This window comes from Dermacentor andersoni, chromosome 6 (assembly GCF_023375885.2).
Source record: "Dermacentor andersoni chromosome 6, qqDerAnde1_hic_scaffold, whole genome shotgun sequence".
Classification (NCBI taxonomy): domain Eukaryota; kingdom Metazoa; phylum Arthropoda; class Arachnida; order Ixodida; family Ixodidae; genus Dermacentor; species Dermacentor andersoni.
The window spans coordinates 149994181-150014522 of NC_092819.1; the positions used below are offsets into that span (position 1 = coordinate 149994181).

The 20342-nt window shown below is 42.7% G+C and overlaps 2 protein-coding genes across 7 annotated transcripts in view; one reads left to right on the plus strand and one right to left on the minus strand.

Annotated features, from left to right (window-relative positions):
- LOC126523500 (WD repeat and coiled-coil-containing protein-like) overlaps positions 1–16105 on the minus strand; it is a 78483-nt gene extending 62378 nt beyond the window's left edge. For all 5 annotated transcript variants that reach the window (XM_050172110.3, XM_050172107.3, XM_050172109.3 and 2 more), the window contains exons 1-3: positions 15928–16105; positions 14989–15124; positions 7573–7754 (exon numbers count right to left, since the gene is read on the minus strand). In XM_050172110.3, coding sequence (XP_050028067.2) covers positions 7573–7754; positions 14989–15124; positions 15928–15982 — 373 coding nt within the window. In that variant the 5' untranslated portion in view covers positions 15983–16105. The remainder of the gene's footprint in view (positions 1–7572; positions 7755–14988; positions 15125–15927) is intronic.
- Positions 16106–16336: 231 nt separating this feature from the next.
- LOC126523503 (glutathione S-transferase 3, mitochondrial-like) overlaps positions 16337–20342 on the plus strand; it is an 82093-nt gene continuing 78087 nt past the window's right edge. The window contains exon 1 of one of the 2 annotated variants that reach the window (XM_055066887.2): positions 16337–16474. The gene's annotated coding sequence lies outside the window, so the exon portion shown is untranslated. The remainder of the gene's footprint in view (positions 16475–20342) is intronic. The other variant, XM_050172112.3, reaches the window with a different exon arrangement.

The following is a 20342-nucleotide window of genomic DNA, read 5'->3' on the forward strand; positions in this document are numbered from 1 at the left end:
ACTGGAATGTGCAGTGATACGCACATATGTAGCAGTCGTACTTGACCCATGAGCTCAGACACCGACAGCAGTCCACCGACTGTGGTCACTGCTGTTGTTGTGGTTCAACTGTTACTCGTCTTTAGAGGCACAGGTTCGTCCAATGCAGACTTCGATACTTGACTGACAGTTTTGGCAGTGTCTGGTTATTCACCGTCACTACAATGTGCAATATCAAGCATGTGTAGTTTGGTGGTAGAAAAATGCTGCTAATATGCAAGTTACAAATTAAGCATAACTATTTTAAGAGTGTAGAAAGTTTCAGCTGATTTTTTATAACACAATATATTGCAACATGTTGAGTATGCACCCACAGTGAAGTTTCTAACAGACTAAAAAGAGAACCTCCTGGTAGTCCTAACTTAAAAACTAAAAACAAGCAAACAAACAAACCTTAAAACAATGCATTTCGGAGCTCAATGTTAAAATTATAAAGAGAACCAGAAAAGCTAGTGTCCATAGCTAGGAACAATTATTGCCATAAGGGCAGTAAATGGAATGATTGCACTGACTGAAAAATTTAACTAAAATGTGATTTGAAAATAGACAAACAATATTTTCTTTAGACAAGTTACTAATAAAGTTCATATTATAATGCAGCTAAATAATCGGTCATAAGTTTGCCATAATTTGTTCTTGGACTGAGTAGTTCAATGCAAACCATGTGAAACTGCAACTAGGAAATTGGCAGTTAGTAAATTGTGGGAATGGAAGCTTTTCACAGATTAATCTATAAGCCTTTCAATGTAGCAAGTCTCCAATAGAAAAAGAAAGAAATGATTCAATATGGTCTCTTCTTGTGTTAAGACAAAAAAGTGTGCAGACTGTGACATTAAATACACCACAGAATTCTAATAATTGCTACCGTATAGTAGGACAAGAGCTTTTTCTTTTTTTTCTGCTTCATAAGTGTGTCCCATTTCAGGTCTTCTTTTCTTTTTCTTTACGGAATGAAAGAGTACTGAATAAATTTATCACTCTAGTAATTTGTTAGTGTGCGCAGTTCAGTTCTGCTTATCTTTTTCAGAATGCACACTGGGCCAAATTGCTCAACAAGTATTTACCCATCAAATGGGACAATTGCTAGTAAAAAGCATGTCCACGACAGCAAAGTGAACGAGGAATACTCGCTACGAGCCAACCAAGCACAATGGAGGCACTACAGCTCAAGACCTAGCAAGCTCGAACAATGGGCTCTCAAGACAAGGGCTCGTCAAACAAAGGCGCCCACTCAGCTGTGACACGCCTCGAGTCTCGCGTCAGTGAGCAGGATAGCCTGCTGCAAGATAGCGTGCCGAAAACAGACAGGTGAGTACCACAATACACTGGCAGCGTACGTAATGTCGTACTGCTGCTTGCTATGTTATATCTCAATCCTCTTGTTAGCATGCATATATATATATATATTTTTTTTTTCAGAGCAACCAGCTCTCCCTTCTACACTTGTCTCCAATCCCGTGCATCTTCTGTTTGTGCCTCAATATCCGAGCCCTTTACTCCTAGCCATTGTCGTTCAGTGTTTGTAAACAAGCAATGGGATGGAATAACATGGGCTACGGCCAGTGGGGCTTGGCATCCTGAACCAATACTGAGATGCCGTAGTATATAGCTCTGGATTAAAAAAGTACTGCCACGACACTTCCAACTTGCCTCTTGTTTTTCTTTTGCAATAAAGGAAGGTTAAAGCTCTAAACTACTGGCAAATGTCAAAACGTTCAATGTAACTTACTCCAATACTTGTTTTTATAAACCAGTGTTCCAGTTTTAGTATCTAGGAGGCCTGTGGATGCATCATGATACACTATCTCACCCTGTTGCTCTCACATGCGAGCACAGCCAGCATAAATGTGCACAGCACTCCTGTTAATTCTTTTATGGACTCCTTATACACTGTTTTATGATGTCGCAAAACATTATGATGATGACACAATACACAATGATGACATTATGCCACTGACACTGAGAGCTAGTATTGGTATACAACTTTCGTATCAAATTACTAAGATATTATACATTTCCAACTTGCCCAGTACAGGACGTGCGCAGAATAGTTTGAACTCCGAAAGTATGTGCCAATATACTCCTCTAAGGCGACACTACGGAGAAACACTAAATCAATTTACACTTGTAAAGTGTTCTCCCGAAACTTAATTTTAGTGAATTGTGCTGGAAGAAGTTTGCTACTAGAACAGAAATTGAAGGATCGACATTTGGGCGAGTTGGTACTGGTTGAACATCTTGCACCATACAGGTACAAACCAGCGCTGTCCTGTGTGTTCCTGCCTTCTGTCTTCGTTTTTTCGCGCTGCCCCTTCAAGAAATTGAAGGTCAAACTTCTATTTTATGAATGTAATAGAAAAAAAATTCAAGTACCGTTATGTTAGTGCGACATCACAATTGTTGAAGTATATATTCATATTTGGGCCATTCTGTCCTTAGCGAGAGTGCAATGGTGGGATTGCCTTTCAGCATCTTGGAACAGCCAGTGGGGCAGGCAACATATTCTTTTGGAACACTTACTCCTGTGATCTGAGCACCACGCACAGAGAAACGAAGTTTAGTTGACGGTTCTCTTCAGTTGACATAAATTATAATCATTTCCTCATAAACACAGGGAACAGAAAAAGTGATTCATTGCAGCATGTGATGTTGGCAGAGGGGAGCAGAGGACATGCCGTCAGCTGCGCAGCTTAAGTCAGCAAACATTAAATGGACACAAAACCAGTTTAGTACAATAAAATCTCTCAAAAAATATTCTCGCTTTTCAGCAAGAGCTAAAGGCCGTGTGTCCTGACAGAGGTGCCGGCTTCTGTTATCATTTGACATACAGGTACATTTACATTTTATACAGGTCTATTACATTGTGCACACACTTAGTGCCATACTCTTTTCGTGCACGTTGCACACAGATCATTCACATGAACTTATATCTAACAAACTTGAAATGCTACACAAAACAACACATACTTCAGGACACAGAGTTCTCTTTTTATACCAGGATTACAGCTCAGGGTGCACTCTATTTATATGTACGAAATGTCATGATTTAGCAGAAAAGGTTCATATAATGGTTTTTAAGTGTAGGTGTATTAAAGCTTATTTCCTTCTCAGCAATATTTAAAAGCAAGGGTAGCTGATCGTCTTGGTCTTGACACCCATTATTTGTTCGAATGAATGGTGTTGTTCTGCGTTGTTTGTACCTCACTGGCTATAACACCACAAACTAATGCAGCCGATGAATGCAGCAGTGCCAAGCTTTGTATTGTATGGTGTGGTAACTCCCCAACTTTTGCACCACCGGAAGTATGTCATGGTGCAAGAATGGTGCAATTAAGGCAGAAAAATTCTATCAAGTGCATCTCAAGATGTCTGCCAACATTAAAGGGACTGACAAGCAATTTTTATGGTACCCATATTTCTTTCCACTGCTATGGAAAGCTTACCAGTCAGACTGTGTAATCATGTAGTGGTAGCATGGAAAATGCTGTGGAAAACTTTATCTCAGAAATTTTTTTACCTGCAGTGAGGATGTAGTGCATGCTGAAAACATTGATAAGTGGGTGCGATAGCAATTGTATGCCAGCATTGGTGGAAGGGAGATAACAGGTGTGACTACAGCTGTGAGAAAGTGTTATTTTGTTTATCAAGCCGACGTTCCTGCGATTCATGTTTTCCACAGTGTTAAATTGTGTCTACAATAATAGCTATATGTTTTTGTGGTTTCCTGTGTAACTGCTTTAGCCACTAACCAGTCAAGGGTGTTTTTTAGCCAAGCCAAGGTAAGTTATTGAAAGTGAAATGACGCTTTTACACGTGATATGCAGTTCAGTGTCTGGCCATAGCCATGCGTGTGCTAATATTGTACGTAGTGCTGGCACACATTTACAGCACAACTAGCTGATGGCATTTTTTATCTCACAGGGAGGCCACAGCTCTGAGTACTTACTTGTAAATTCGCACACATATGACAGCATATGCGCTGCAATGCATCGTGGGACACGTTTGCTGCTCGTTATTGCCATCGACTTTTTTTACTTCACAATATGCATAGAATAAAGCCGCAAGAGTCTAATAATGTACAAACTGCAATTTTGAGCATTAAATATGCTACACTTAATAACAGCCGACTTGGGTACAGTAATCTCATAGAATACATCCGGAGCACCAAGATTTCACCGCCAGGCCGCGACACTTATTGGTTTTTGTAACTGTCTTTGAGAATTTGAAATTATAATTCCTACGTAAATAACTAGCAGCATGCTCGATTCTATCACTATAAAAGATGGCCATTTCATTTCCATCATCGTCTCACAACACATTCTGGCCAGTTTTCAGGCCCTTTAATATAATCAGCATAAGAGCAACATTGGCACAGCATTCCCACCACCGTAAGTGTAGTGTTCGGCATCTTTAGAATACAGTGTTGTCGGTCTTTACCAATAAATAATAACTGGGCCTAAGCAGATGCCATAAATATCCATGGACATAATGTCATGGCTGAATGGTGCGGGAATTTCAAGACGACACCCGTCTTTCGTATTTCTACTTTTTATTGCTTACAAAGCCTCTTCTCATGGTAAGAGTGGCTTTATCAGTATTGATGAAGAGTCATTACTATTGCAGCCGAAATTATTTTTTTCTTTAGTGCTCCTTTAACGTTCACTACCCAGGTGCCTTTTAACATGCCCCCGAAGCACAATATACAAGTGTTCTTAGAGTGGGATCGAACAGCAATTCAGACAGGACAAAGTAAGGACGACAGACACAGTACTGAGTAACAGCGCTGCCCTGTCCTGTCTTCAGCATCCTGTCTGAAGTGCTCTTCGATTCCCTACCAAGGATGCGCCAACCAGCCCAGTTCAACATGCCATTACAAGTGTTCTTGCATCTCCATCAAAATGCGGCTGGGACACAAACCTGTCATCAGGTGCGCAGCAATAGAGCGCCGTACCTAAATAAGCTACTATGGTGGGCAAAGACGATGCTTTATCCTCTATTGTGCACGTATGAAGCAGAATTCTTTTTAAATGAGATGGTCACTGCTGCAAGGACGCACCAGGCAAGCTCGACATAGGCAGGCTCATTATCTTCTTTTTGTGTGTGTGCATATTAGACGAAACATTTAATGAAAGCTGGTACAATTATTGTTATTTCGTAGCAGTAATATAGTAGTGGTAGTAGTGGTAGTAGTAGTACATACCAGTTGTACTAATAAATAATGATATCAACAACAGCAAGTTTGTGGCAGAATGAAGATCCCTTCTGGAAATTTCAAGTCAATTCTGTCGTGCATAGACCAAACCCAGCCTACATCTGCAAATGTTCTAATCTCAATGCTGCATCAAGTCCTCCGCTGTCCATGACAGTGTTCCACTTCTGTTCATTCACATCAGCATCCTTCATTCACTTCACAGTTTAAAATTGTGGAGGACAAAGTGATGTCATACTACGCATGTCACTAGTGTTTACAATCTGTCATAAATAAATAAATAAATAAATAAATAAATAAATAAATAAATAAACTCTGTCTCTTTGGCATTTATCCTCTTATCTAACAGACTGTCATTTATCTGCTCAACCTCCGTCACATAAGCAGCCCAACTCCCACTTCTTAATCTTAATCCCAACTAAAAGGGAAGTACCACATAAAAGGGCACTGAAGATAAACACTCAATCTGTTTAGTTGATAAAGTATTCATTCAAAACCTTATATTCATTGACTTCTTGGTAAAAGACTGATTATAGAAAGAAAATCAAGGCCAAATTTTATTATTATTATTGTTTTAATTTAACGCCAACACCCCAGCGCTGCTGCGTCAGTGCGACATGAATTTCGAAGTAATTTTTTTTTTTCATTTGAGGAGTTGTGGCTCAGTGGAAGTTCTTGAAACTTACTAGGTTCAGTCTTTGGACCTTTTACAATACAATGGAGTCAACCTTTACCGGTGAAAAATTAACTAGGCCAGAGAAGACAGCGCCAAATTCATGATGTTAGGGCAATCTGGTGCAGCAACCTCCAAGGTAGCTTCAGCACTAGTCTTTCACTTCTGCATATTTTTTTTTTCTTATTAAGTACCTTGTCACGATAAAAATTATTTTCTACGTATTGTGTTAGGGGAATTTACTAATACAGCTCCAAAAATGTTTCTCTTTAGCACCCCTTTAGTTATGTTAATCCACAGTTCAGACTCGTTACCTCAAGTGTATGTCTACAGTTTTTTCTATGTGAGTAAGCCTTGAAGAAAGCCGACTCATTTTGTAAGTATGGCTGATTGATTCCACTATATTGTAACGTAGGCGCTTGGCCAAGAGGCAACAGCCCGCGCTAGCTTCTAATCGTCGTCGTCGTCTTCACACTGCTCGCCTTTTCGTGATCGCACATATTGTTCCGTAGCAATATCTTGCAGCTACCTGGTCAATTCAATCTAAATCAGTTTAATTTCCAGAAAATGTTTTGGAAGTTACTATCGGTGAAAAGTGGAATCAAGCACTTAATGAGACCTATAATTGCCACCCTTGACAGTATGTGACGATGCAGGTAAGAGTACAATGACAATTTTATGACAATGCAACAGAAAAAAGAAAATCAAAAAGCAAAACAATACAGCTTTCACTATAGCACACACACAAAGAAAACTACTTGTCTTTGCTGTCTGCCACTAGACAGTAAAGCAGTCTTCATCGATGCACACTTATATATTGTCTCCTCAAAGCTGCCTTCTTTGCCACCTACACCGGTCTTTGAACAGGACTCATTATGGGGATTGTCCAGTGATGATGACGAACCAGCAGTTAGTGCCAAGAATTTGGATTACATTATGGACCTCCTTCTCTCGTTTTCATTTCAATAAAACACGAAGATAGCAACTTTGTCAACAATTCAAAGTAGTGACGTGATAGGTGGTGCAATGTTGTGCACAATAAGTCTTGCCCTCTATCATGCAGAATTGGTTGGAGCTAACATTTGCAGTGCACCTGAGCAATCTGTTTTTGAAAAGAAGGGAATTTTCTTCAATGTCGGCTCTCACCCTTGTCTTTTTTGTTTGTGGAGGTGACACTCTGTGGTGGTGGCGAAATGGAGAGACAGCCTATCTTTCCTCCACCTTTCTATACTGCCTTTTACTTCTGATCACTGGCTTCATTTAAATGCTTTCATCTAGGTGGTGGTCGATGCAGAAGCTTTCAAAGCATGGCATTACTAAGTCACAGTGTGTCAACCAACCGTAGTAGCTGGTGGCATGACCACGTTGTCTAGGTGCAGTATTCTTCTCTGCTGTAGCATTGGCAGAATGGCTGTGAGGTAAAACCTACGAGTGGCGAATCAAGGGTTTGAAGTTGAAATTCTTGCGGAGCACTACAACCATTCGTTCTTTATTTATTTTGTTATAAATTCGTGCAACGCACATGGGGATTCTTGTGATGAACACTGGCGATCCTGGTGGACGTGAAAACAACTAGAAGCATGAGCCAGCAATATAGCCCCTGCTGTGTGAAAAAAAGGCAAACAAACAGTGCAGGGAAGGATGCGCCCACCTTGCAGGACGGGCAGCTGGGGCAAAGCCAGGATGGCCCACTTGGAGAAGGAGACACACTGGACGGCCGTGTTCATGCGCCAGATGGAGAGCTCCAGGGAGCCGTCGTCCACCCGCTCGGCCACCACGCTGATCAGCGGGGGCCATTTCTTGGGGCTGCTGTAGCACAGGCCGTGCACCGTCCTGCACCGTAACGTCAGGCACATTGCTCAGCCCCAAACACATGAGTATCCACGGAGTGCCCAAGAGTAGGCAAGAAACTATCCAGTCCTCACTAGTCAGCAAGACAAAGGCCTGTATTCACAAAACTTCTGTTATGCAACAAGCTAAAAGAATAAGGGACACTGCGGGATTAATTTTTTTTTTCAATTTACAACAACATGAAGCCAACAGATGATGAACAGCCAGAAAAAACATATGTGAAATTATCTGTCCTTTTTAACTGAAAGTGCATGAAAAAGTGAAATGAAAGTGGATGAAAAGGCAACGTGCTGTAGTTAGGAGCCAAACCTTTTGCATTACATCTGTGATACTCTACCACTGGGCTGCCACAGTAGCCAGGGCGTTTGTGCATGTGTACTAAACTTAGCCATCAAAATGTTGTTTACAGTTGGCCACAGCTGTGGCGATTGTCTCATTATCAAGCTGATTGCCATCATGAAGAGCAGAGCCTGAACGATGGCCAATCAGGAAGGGCTCTTCAGTAGAAGGACTCTTGTGAATATAGTCCTCGAAAGCAGCCAAGAAAGTAGCTAAGTGGCAAACAAATGGTTGTCACAGAAACCCATGTTCGACACTACTCAGTGCAAACATGAGAGGCATGTTAGACTTAGTATTATGTTTAAACACAAGAAAAAGTTTGAATGCAGCCGAGTGCATCTCCAAAATTTTTGTAGCTAACAGACACCAACAGTATGTAACCAATTTGGTACAAGCTAGCCAAGCCTGGGAACCCTGCCATAAGTTCATCACGCAAAGCCACAAGGACATAGCACAAGCTCTAACTTCCAATAACACCATGCAAAACAAGGGACAAACACAGAAGAGACATAAACATTGCTCTGTTTGTCTCTAGTTTTATGTTCTGTTATTAGATGATCATGAATAACCGACTAACCTGGATTTCCGCTCCAACTTCAGTGGCTTTGTGCAATAAACTTATAAATATGTTGCACCGACAAAGCTGAATCTCCACTCTTGTCAACCCTGAATGACAGGTGCAGAACGTCTATATTCACTCAAGCTTCCACAAGCAGGGATCAAACGTGTTTGCAAGTTGACACAAGAATGTACGACCCAGATCAGAGTTGCCTTAGAATTAAAGATACGCTACAGTGGAAGGTAAAAAATACTAAAATACTAAGAAAAGAGGGACCTTGCTCCACAGCAACAATGAAGTGTGCCACAGACAAGGAGAAATGTTTATAAAGTTTATTAATGCAACACTCACAGGAACGACTGTATAATTTGATTTGAATTGAAGTTTATGCTGCAACAAAGTAGCGACAAAGACCAGGCTTGAGGTTAACCTGGCCACCTCATACACAGGGCAAGCATCGTAGTGGTTGACCGAAAACATTCATTCTTATTTGCTGTTAACAACAAAAAAAAACATTCATGCAGAAAGACACAAAAACCACAATCAGATTACACAAACAAATGATCATGGAAAGGTTTCACACATCTTTTTGAAACAGGTATGATAGAGATGAAACCAAAAAAACACGAACTTGTCACGGCAACAGTGCATAGTGTTTTTATAGGCGGAACAGACACAAGAGGTCTGAAAAATTGGATAATGAAGGTCACTTAGCAACTGCATGTCTTTTTCTTTTTTTCAAGTTGTTCTTGCCCTAAAATGCCCCAAAAATGAAAATATAGTAAAATATTTGTGTAGAGGTTACAAACACAGACGAGCACTAAAAAATCCAGCATTTCATGATAAAATCGTAAAAGTTGGTAGGTGTGCAGTACATGTAAACTATAGGTGTTCAGGAGTGGAAATTTTCGCTGCATAGACAATATTCGAGTACAGACTATAGACAAGCCGCAAAGTGTCACGCCATTGAGATTTGGTGACACTGCAATCACTTAATCACTTTGTATGCTCCCCTCCCCCCCCCCCCCCCCCCCCCAAAAGAAAGATTGACAGACTCTACTGTCATGTTTTTTCTTAAAGGCAAGGTTAAAAGAAGTGGCCAAGTTTTCAGAAGTCACTTGGTTCTTGGCAAGGGCGTACTTTGGACAGAAGATCAGGAAAATCTCTCTTTTAGTCCCTCTTAAACCGACTGTTTGTGCTTTGAGCTGTCTCCTCCATTGCTGGTGGTTTGGGTTGTTTGTCCATGTGGTGCATGACCGTGGCATGATCACTGTTGTTGAATAACGGAGGCATTTTCTTTATGTGCCAGTCACTGATGCAAGAACTGATGCAGGAACTAATTTCCTGAAGTGAATGAGGACAGACACATCCCACTTGTTTGGGGACTTGTAACTGGCAATTTATAGTGCTCCCTGTGACATGCATGGGAATAGTATACATAACCACATCACCATGCCAGGCTTGTGTGGTAAAGAAGACAATAAGGGCTGCACAACATTGACCTTTTATTTTGACTTGATCAAGGCGCCATAATTTCTGTTGGTTCACTGCATTGATAATTAATAGACAGGTAGAGATAGCTACTCCAGTTGCTGCTACTCTTCCATTAGAGGTGTGCAAATAGAAATTTTTGAGAATTAATCAAATATGAACTAATATAGTGCCAGAAACAAATCAAATTGCATATCAAATGTTTTTTTTTAGATATAGAACAGGCCATTTTCACCATTAATAAAAACTATATTCATATCTTAGTATATTCAGCATGTCAGCAAGCTTCTGTCACCATACTGCACATTATGAAGTGTTATTCAGTAAAAGCACAAAGCATCGGGAACAAATAAACAGTTTGCTTGTGTGCTCAAGGATCCTCAACCAGTACAATGACAACAGTTTAGCCATAAAACTCTGGCTCCTTAAGTGCTTTGCTAGGTAACTTTCTCATGTTTTATGTTTAGTACAAATTCTGGGAAGAAATTCGTCCCACTTTTGCTCCAACCTTAATTATATTTGGTCATCCACAGCTAATGATATAAAATATTTTAGAACTGTTCAAAATATATGTATTTGTATTTACGAATAGTGACTATACAGTTCAAAGACGCAATTGAATTTGCCAATATATCTTTTTTTTTTTTTGTGCATGTTGTTGCCCTATATTGCTCTATAAATTCGCTGACATTTATTTCGTGTATAATTGTACAATTGTACAATTTTGGCATACCATTAGAATCTGAAATGCTTAGTTGTACTTAGCTGTTGCTGTACATTGTACTATAAATTTGAAGAAACTAATGACCATGGACATTGCTACCTGGAATTTTCACAGTAACCAATGCTGTTGTAATGTGCAAAATTGTGCATATGTGTGTGATCTGCTGTCAAACCTGTTATTCACGGGGGCTGAGACCTTTGTCAGGCTTTATGTCTTTAGTCTCAGTCTACCCTCGTTTGAATGAACGAGAAATAAAATTCAATTCAATTAAAAAATTCAATTGAATTTTCAGTTTAAAATATTTGCACACCCGCATTTCTTAGTTAAAAAAAGCAGTTTACCTTTCTTTGATCCCTTTGTGCATTGTATCCTCTCTGCCATCTTTCATCGTCATTATCATCATCGTTCTTGCTCCTACTTTCTTGCTGCTACTGACACCAATTCATTCTGCTCAGCCAAAGCCACTAGTTCGGCTGCACCAATGTTGATACCAATGAACTTGCGGCTGATACTGACGTCCCACGGTGCACTTTCTAATGTGATCAAGCCCGATCAAATTTCTAGGTTGTGATTGGTTCCTTTGCGCAAGCAGCGGAACCAAACCAATCGTGGTGGAGAATTGAAATCCAGATCAGGCCCGATCGCTACTAAAAGTGACTGTGTGACACTGGTATAAGTCAGCAGTGTGCCGAGCTTGAAGTAGAGAGGCCTAGAGTCAAATTTGCTGGTGTTACATGTTTTTCACAAGTTCAGTAAGACTGTATGAGATTGGGGAAAGCTTTGAAATGAATGGCAGAGTCAGAAAAGTGGTACGAGTGCAGAACTGTGAACACAAACGAGACACGTTGGGCTTATGAATGCTACCAGAACATTTCCTGTCACCCTCATTCAGCTCACGGATCTATATGCACAGGTAAAAGTAAATTTCAGAATAGTCCCCTTGGAAGCACCTACGGGGATGAGAAAGGTGTTAGTTTGTATGTCCAACTTCAGGGACCACATGGTTTACATATATTAGCTCTCTGACCAAGCGATAAAGAGTCAAGGGACATTGAGAACTGGTGGGGCTTTGCAGACCCGAGAGATGTGGTTGCAGACCATAACAAGTCTTGAGTGACTGTATCAAAAGCTGTATCTTTGAAATGCAATTATAGTTTTAATATAGTAAAATAAAGATATGTATGGTTTCTCCTTTGGATAGAATATATATAGATAGCAACAGCCATAGCACTGCTGCTGTTGGAATAAAAACAGCTAAAGAAGAGGGCAATGCTAGTATCTTTTGCACTGTGCACATAGCAGCAACTGGGAAATGTACATCATCAAAGTAACAATAGATAATGTAGAAAATAGATATTTTGTTTTTCACAAAGTGCTGCTCAGAATAACTTTTTTTTTCTTGAAGTGCTACTCGCAATTTTTTTTCCCTATGTGCACCAGATTTTGATAGCAATTACATTTTTCATATACATTTTTTCCGTACTGTATCACTTACTCAGCTTAGAATTATGCGAAAGCAGTCTGGAAGCTACTATAGTTGTTGCAAAAAAGAAAAAGACCTAAAATGAGCAAATATACTTCGTTATGGTATTAATTATTTACAAGACATTTGTTTCATGCACAGAAAAGACACTCTATGCTGATTAAACAAAGAAAGTGGGAAAAAATAAGAAAGAAAGCTTGGATAAAATGAAGCACTTATAACATTACAGGGTCAATTTTAAATATCAGGTAAACCATGGGCAGAATTACTTGCTCAGAAATATCACCAAAAAAAAACGTGAGAAACCATAGCTTCACAGGAATGTAACTATGCCAACTGACTGTTTTTTGCCCCATATATGCAAAGCATACGAAAAAAGAAAGGTCATTAGTTCAAAAAGAATGAATAATTCTCGTATCACTATAGAAAGAAGGTCAATGACATTCCGAGAGTCTTCATTGATAGCCATCAGGAGCTATGAGTCAACCTGTCACAACTCCCTTCTGTGATCAATTGCCAAATGAAACAAGCAGTTCTGCAGCTAATTACATATGTTTGTTACCCTCACTAACTTGATGGTGGCTACAATGCTGAATGCAATCAGTTGTAGTCGAAAATGCAAGCAGCAGATGGTTTGAAGCATGCACAATGTCAAACATATGTTAACAATGGAGCCAGACGGACAATTGTAAGTCGAAGGCCACTTTTAACAAAGTAGGATCTGGCACAAAGATAGCTTCATTATATATCTGATATTCGCTATAAACACACATAATTTGCACTAGTAACAGCGGTGAGACATTATTTACTTCGTTATGTCTGATAATTCATTAGTTCGTGTTCAAATTATATCGAAGTTCAATTTACATGAAATGTCACCATACAGTGCCAAATATATTGTTTTTGAAGAAAATAAAAAGATTTCGTGGCTATATTTTAACACTGAAAATAAAAAAACCCACATCGGTTACTTCAGTAAAAGATATATCTAGCAATACCAGATAGAATTTGTTCTTACTTGACTCAGTAGCTCAATTACCCATTTGATGTGTTCTCACTACCCAGCTAAATATGTTTCCTAGGTGAATGCACAATTTCCCGATTGTAGCAAGTTCATATAATGTATATAATACTAAATGCAGCTTTTGTTGACAAATAATGGAAGCAATGTTTCATTGATATGACAAAGTGATACATATACTGAATCCATGAGGGAAGTTTTGTAGTTGCCTAACCATGCATGTGCAGTTTCAGTATAATGTTCCTCATATAATTAGCAACATGGAGAAGCTCACCTCAACTGCAAAGCATGTGGCAACGAAAATATCATGCGTTCGTGAGTCAGGATGTAAGCCCTGAGACTCCGGTATCCGTTGCTTGCAATTACTGGGTATATTGATATCAATTAAGTGCATAACAGAAATATGAATATCCTCCAGCAGTTGCCACTGATCAAATCTAAGCTCTTCCTGTTCAGTCTACAATTTCCTTGATTGCGCGGAATATAAAAGCACGTGGTCTTTACAATAGAGCTGAATGCATATTTAACAAATATATAATTAAAAAGACAAAAAGAAATATGCATACAGTTAATTTTCTCATCTGCAGCATATAAATTAGGCAAATTTTTAATTGCCATACGTCTCACGACGTCACAGCATGACGAATCAAGAAGAAGCAAAAAGTGATTTGCAAAGCCACTGTTCTCTAATTTTATGGATAGGCGCTATTAACACACAGAACTATGTCGCGCATCGTATTATAACATAGCATACATTCCTCCACACATGTGCAAGTCCCCAAACGAAGTTTAGGCCTAGTGAATGAAAAGTTCGTTTGCAAGACTAAACCACGTTTTAGGCAGACATATTCGCATCAATGTATTTTACCTTCGAGCATTTTATTAACGTTCGGCCTTCAAGTGTAGGCGTAAAGTAAGTACGTAGGCCACGGAGGTTGTGCGAACATCGTAACGTTTGCACTCAAAGGACACTTCACCGCACCACACATAGTACTGTGGCTGAGCACGCTTTCTGCAAAGCCGTCGTCGCAATTTGACGGTTTAGGATGTAAATTGGCACTGGTGCAGCCTCGGCTTCGCACGGGATCAGGCCAAGATACACGCGGGAAGAAATTCAGGCCTCTGGAACGACCACGCGATTCTTCTTTCCCGCGGACCATTTCATCCATCCGTCTCCGCACAAAACACACGGATAACACGTCCGCGCGCGCTCACACACGAACGGTCATCGATATGCGATTTTAGATATCGATCCGCATGCACAACGCAGAGAAATAAGAAGGGGACATAAAATAGCTGGAAGCATCCCTGAGGCTCTTTTATAGCGCCACTGAGGCATCAAAAACTGGCCCATAAATTATTCAATACGAGCACGCGCGCCGATATATGTGCGCGATCCCGACGTGAAAGGATATGTGAAGCGCTGCTCGGCGATCGAGTACGATTTTATTACATATTTTTTTTTTGCGTCGCGAGAGAACGTCTGCGCTTTGTGCTCTGTTCTGAAGTAAGAAAAGCGATATACGTGGTTCGGGAGATATCACGTAGACAAGGACGCACTCCAAGCGATGCGACGAGAGAAAATTAGGTCACACTCGCCTGAACAAGCCGAGCACCTGATGACGGCAGAAGTGGACCTGATGATGACTGGTCGACGAGTTTTTGGGCGGCTGCAGCGGTGTGATGAAAACGCAGTCGCCGTCCGCCCAGATGAGGCCCACGGTGCAATAGAAACCTGAAGATTTCGAGGCGGTGGTCGGAAAGAGAAGAAAAAAAAATCGATGTAACCATAGTATATGTGAGAGTGTATGTAGTACGCTCCGGAGCCGGAGCGCATGTATATATGGAAAGGTCGATGTAATATGCTCTTCACCCACGAACGTACGGAGAGAGTGGATCGAGGAGGAGCAAACGATGCGGTCCCGACCGAGCACTGTTTCGCAATTACGGCCAACATGCAGAGTTTGCTCGGCTCCTACAGAAGCGCGATCGCCTGCACTCTCCGGCGGCGCCCGTAGCCTCTATCGCAAAGGTGCGGGCAGCGCGCGTTGCACACTCCGCCTCGTCGTGAAACCGCAGACCGCACGTCGCCGCGTACGCACATCTTCGAATCGCGCGTTGGTGATCGCCAGACGCCGCGCGCTTCAATGGAGTCGGGCGCGCGCAAGCGGCCCGTCCCACCCGCGCGCCGAGATGAGCTCCGGCCGTACGCGCTCCTTCGTCTCTGCGTTTTTCTTCCCCCCTTCCTCCGCACAGATGCCCGACGCTCGGGCCGAGATCTCTGCGCTGGTCATCAGTGCGGCATGCACGCACGGGAAGCTGCAGGGAGGGTGGGCCACATCCTGCGCCGAGTATTCGACGCCGAGCGCACGCCGCTAGCCCGACGGCGGCGCGCTTTTGACAGCGGCGGCGGCGGAGATGGGAGGCCCGCTCGCGCGGCGAATGAGAACCGATTAGAAAGACATACGCAATGCGACCGCGCGCGCGCCGTGGTTGGGCGTGCAGCACACGGCGAGGGATGAGAAAAAGCGTACTAACAGCTTCTCAGGGCATTGCATCCGGTGCGCCTGATCCTACAGCGCGACAGCTCCATCCTTCCTTTTCGGGCCGGGGGTCACATTCCTCGTCCACACATCGCCACGATCGAAGCGATTAAAAAAACTCCAAAATCCGGAAGGACCGCAGTCCGCAGTCCCACTGGGATGCTTGTAGCCGGTTCCCGCTGTGGCTGCCAGATGTCGCGTCTGAGTGGCGAAGATTTTTTTTATGTGTTGTGTTCGTGGCAGTTACTTATCTTCGCCCAACAATATTAACAATCATACCCATTTTATAAAATTATCGGGACACATTTTTTCACTCGATCCTTGTATATAAATTTCACTATTTGTAAAATATTGACTATATAGTGGCGCCAGCTAGCGCGCATTGTCGCAAGGTAACCGCGCCAAGTCGTGCCCGTTCGCGCCTCTCAAAGCACGAGCACTTCCAGCGCTTCCTGTGCCACTTGTTTGCGACTGTTGCTGCTACGGCCTTCACTGCCCTCACGCCGGCTGGTCGCCTATTTCCACTTGTGCACAGCTCTTGGGTAAGCTACTGTACTTTCTACATTTTTAATTAGTAACAGCGTGCTTTAACTGTATTGACTCCTCAAAAAAGAGGAGTCATTGATAGCCTCCAGTAGGCGTGGCTATGCGCAGCACGTTCGTGGCGCACGCGCGTTTTCGAAAGCGGCGTGAAACTCTAGTCTTGCGAGAGGAATGGTGCGACTGGTCTGATCGTCTCTTGTTAGACATGCGATATTTCAGCTGCAGCTAACGGTTGAAAGCGAGCAGGTCGATCTGCGTGACAATGCTGCGATCGTGCAACTTCGAACACGACAAAGGGTCCACGGGAAGGCGGAGCGAGGGGGCAATGGGACAAGTCCCCTTTGTCGAAACGTTTGCTTCGGGTTGAGGTTTCGCTTGTTTGCCCACATTTAGCCACGTTTTGTGGTGGTACAAGTTGGCCTATGCATACCGGTACTCACTGTAGTAGCAGTAGTAGTATAATAAGTAACATATTTTCTTTTATTTCTGTTTTATATAAAGAAAAGTAAGGCAAATCAATGTTGAACGCACTGTTGATACCTGAGTGGGGTGTTGTTAGATGGAAGGGAAAGGAGGCAAGAGAGAGGATAAAGTCGCAGGGGAGAAAACTACTTACATCTTGCACATTGAGATACGAATAAAACACGACCATGCAAACATCAAAAAGCGCTTGTGCCGTCGCCTCAGCGAAGTGCTTGAAAATCGGCCGCGCGCACCGGCACCATTTTAGTGTATTCATTGGACATCTCGATTTGGTGTCTAGGCTTAATTACTTTGCAGTTGCTTTTTTTTTTTTGCTTTTAATGTGAATGTGTAGGCTTCAGTTATACGCAGGCGTTGTCCAGCCGGCAGAACACTGGCATTTACAGGTTGCTTGCGTCAGACACACCTGCTTAGCCGGCGCTCTCTCTGCAGCCTAGCTGCTTACGGTATATGACAAAGTATGCGATCGTAATGTCGAGAGAGAGAGAAGGTCCAGCTAGTTTCTGTGCGTAACATGAGGCAAGTGGCGATGTGATTTGCGTCGCTGAAATGTTACAAGCACAGTGTGTTTGTTGCATCAGCGGTGTCGCAATGCGTTCGTGCGAGACGAGCGCTTTTTCCGGCTGACTTGCCTCTGGCACTTTCGCGCTTGTAAATGGTATGTTCTCGTTCATGCAAAATAAACTCCCGAAGGTCTTATCTCTTCCTTTTTTTTTTTTTTCGTATGTGTGGTTATACCCCAGCAGTATTGGTCAGGAAGCGGCAGCTGGACTTGCAAGCCATGATTATATTAAGCCCTAAATTGTGTCCTGAATATTTCTGACAAAACACAGGCTATTCAGTGGCACCTGTAACTGACCTAGATTTTTTTATTGTAAAAGAAAGCTGCAAGCGTTTATAGAACCCAGTATTACGGCATTCCTGATATTCTCGTATGAGCCATGGAACGTTCGAGCACGGCGATTATCTTTGGCGCCCCCGTTCGAAACGCTTCAATACATCGTTTTCCGGTCACTTGTCCATTAGCACTGACTTGCTGAGAGTGTGAGCCAAAATTGTCCCAAGTATGGTGGCATATCCCAAGTAAAACAGTCCTTCCTTCTTTCTCTTTTTTTTTTCCATGCGTTTTTCGTGAGACGCACGATTGTGTACCCTTTTTGTGTACGTGCATGTTCATAGCTTTGCGCCAACGAAACGGGAAGGGACTGCGCGCGTGATGCAGCCTGAGCTGCGATTTGCACACAACGATTGAAAGATTGGTGGAATAACGTTTGGTTTGAGCAACGTTTGAACAAAGATTGGTAAACAATGATCGGAAGATCGGTGGAAGAAAAGTAGGGAAACCACAAAATACAGAGACGCACAAAAACAGAGTTCACATGAAATTTGTTTATGGGAATTCATCGTGGTTCTTTTTTTATTAAAACCTAGGTGGAACATTAGGCATTATAATAGCAAGAGCTTGGTGGCGCAACCCACCACCCCGTTCCAGAGGGGACGCTCACTACATCTATTCACCCAATTATGTTTTCGTGTCTGTGTGTATTCACTGTTTCCGAATAAAATATACAAAACGTGCTACGCCACATTCATCGTATGGTACTCGGACGTTTAAATCAACAGAAGTCGGGTACAATTCGTGCCGCGTCTCCGTTAACAGGGGTCACGTTTCAAAAGAAAACGAACGCTTGTGTTGGCATGAACCAGTATAGTTCCGCACGCTGACGGTCTTTCCGTGCACTTCGCGAAACAGCCCTGGAACCTTTCCGTGGGAAGTGCGGCTAGGGCAGCTGTCCCTTTGCGCTGGTGCCCCCTCCTTTTCCAAAATGCGGTCTTTTCAGAGGGCTTTCCATTCTTTTGAACAAACAAAAGTCGCGATTGACTCATTCAAAACCATGCATGTGATCCGCACTTTAACAAAGGTGGTACCGTGGTGCATTTGCCAAGTCTTCGAATTCCTGTGTAAAAATCCTGGTTACTCGAATTGTATATATATAAATGGCGTTCACGGCATATTTGTTGCTATCCCCCGCTGAGCAGTACGTTTCTTTGATAGTTGGTCAACGATCTCATTAACATGCTTTGTCGGTGTGGGCTACAGCGTTCGGCATTGTTCTTGACATTTTCGGAGACAGGAGAGGGAAAGAGAGGGAGAAAAGATTCTGTGAAACCTAAGCGTGACAGATGTCAGCATTTTCTGTAGCCCATTTCTAAGCGTTAAGCATTCTTTTCAGTGAGGTAAATGTTCTAGTATTCTGCCGAACCGTAATTATTATTCACTGCGTTCATCCTAATTTATTTTTGAATTAGCAAGAATCGGGTGCTCGAGAATTTATTGTTGCCTAGGTGGTACCGATCTGGGCAAACTTATTGCAATGAACGCGCGCTGCGACTAATATTGATGAAACAACCTAAAAGACTTCGTTGCGTATTGATTTACATCATTGACTTCAAGTTACAGAAAAGCAATAGAAAGAAAGAAAAAAAATGGTCTTACGGAATGCATATGTAATCGCAGTTCACTTCAAAAATTACATTAATAACAGTAAACATACAGTAAGAAGGCATTGAGCATTTTATATTACATGTAACGTATGCTACGGAAAGAAAGAAACATAATGTTAGTTTAAAAAGTTACACAATTAGCATGGCGACTGTAAGCGACAATTGAAAGTTCCTTTTGGAGGACAGAACTTGGGCTTCGGCCATAAAGCGCTTGCCGTACCGCTGTTCGCGATCTATGTGTGTAACACAGTGCCGCCGCATCTTCGATTCTTCTCTTTATCGGTCACGGCCTCGGTGCCGGCCTTCCGGAGGGCCAGGCCGCCATCGACACAAAGTAGATCGCTTCGTCGAGGTGTTGCGCGTACGTTCCACAACCTCGCACTCGACCGCGTAACGGCGGCAGACGTTCACACTAGCGGCATGAACGCGCGCGGCGTGCCGCGAAAGCGGGGGAGCGGCGACTTTTCCTGCCGCGGAAGCGGATGGTTGTTGGAGCTCTCTTTTGCGACAGGCCGCTCGCCGCCGATTGGGGATACCAACGAGGAGCGGCATATTCATTCGCGCGAGCAAACGCGCGAAGAGAATCAGCATCGTCGATTCGCAGTGAATCCAGGTGACAGCGGTTCGCTTTCTTGCCGCGGCGGCAAGGACGCCCGCTAGTGTGCCCACGCCACTGTTGGCGCCTTCTGCAACCTGCGGCACACGGCGCGCGTTTTCCCCCGCTAGTGCGAACCTGTGTACCTGGCACGTAACTGTGTGCCAGGTATATCCCTGCGCAGTCGCTGCCGGTTAACTGCGCCTCCTCTAGTTTGGCTGCGCACGCGTCGACCCCTCTAGCCCGGCCGTGCCAGCTGGTATTCAGAAACTTCAGGACGGGCC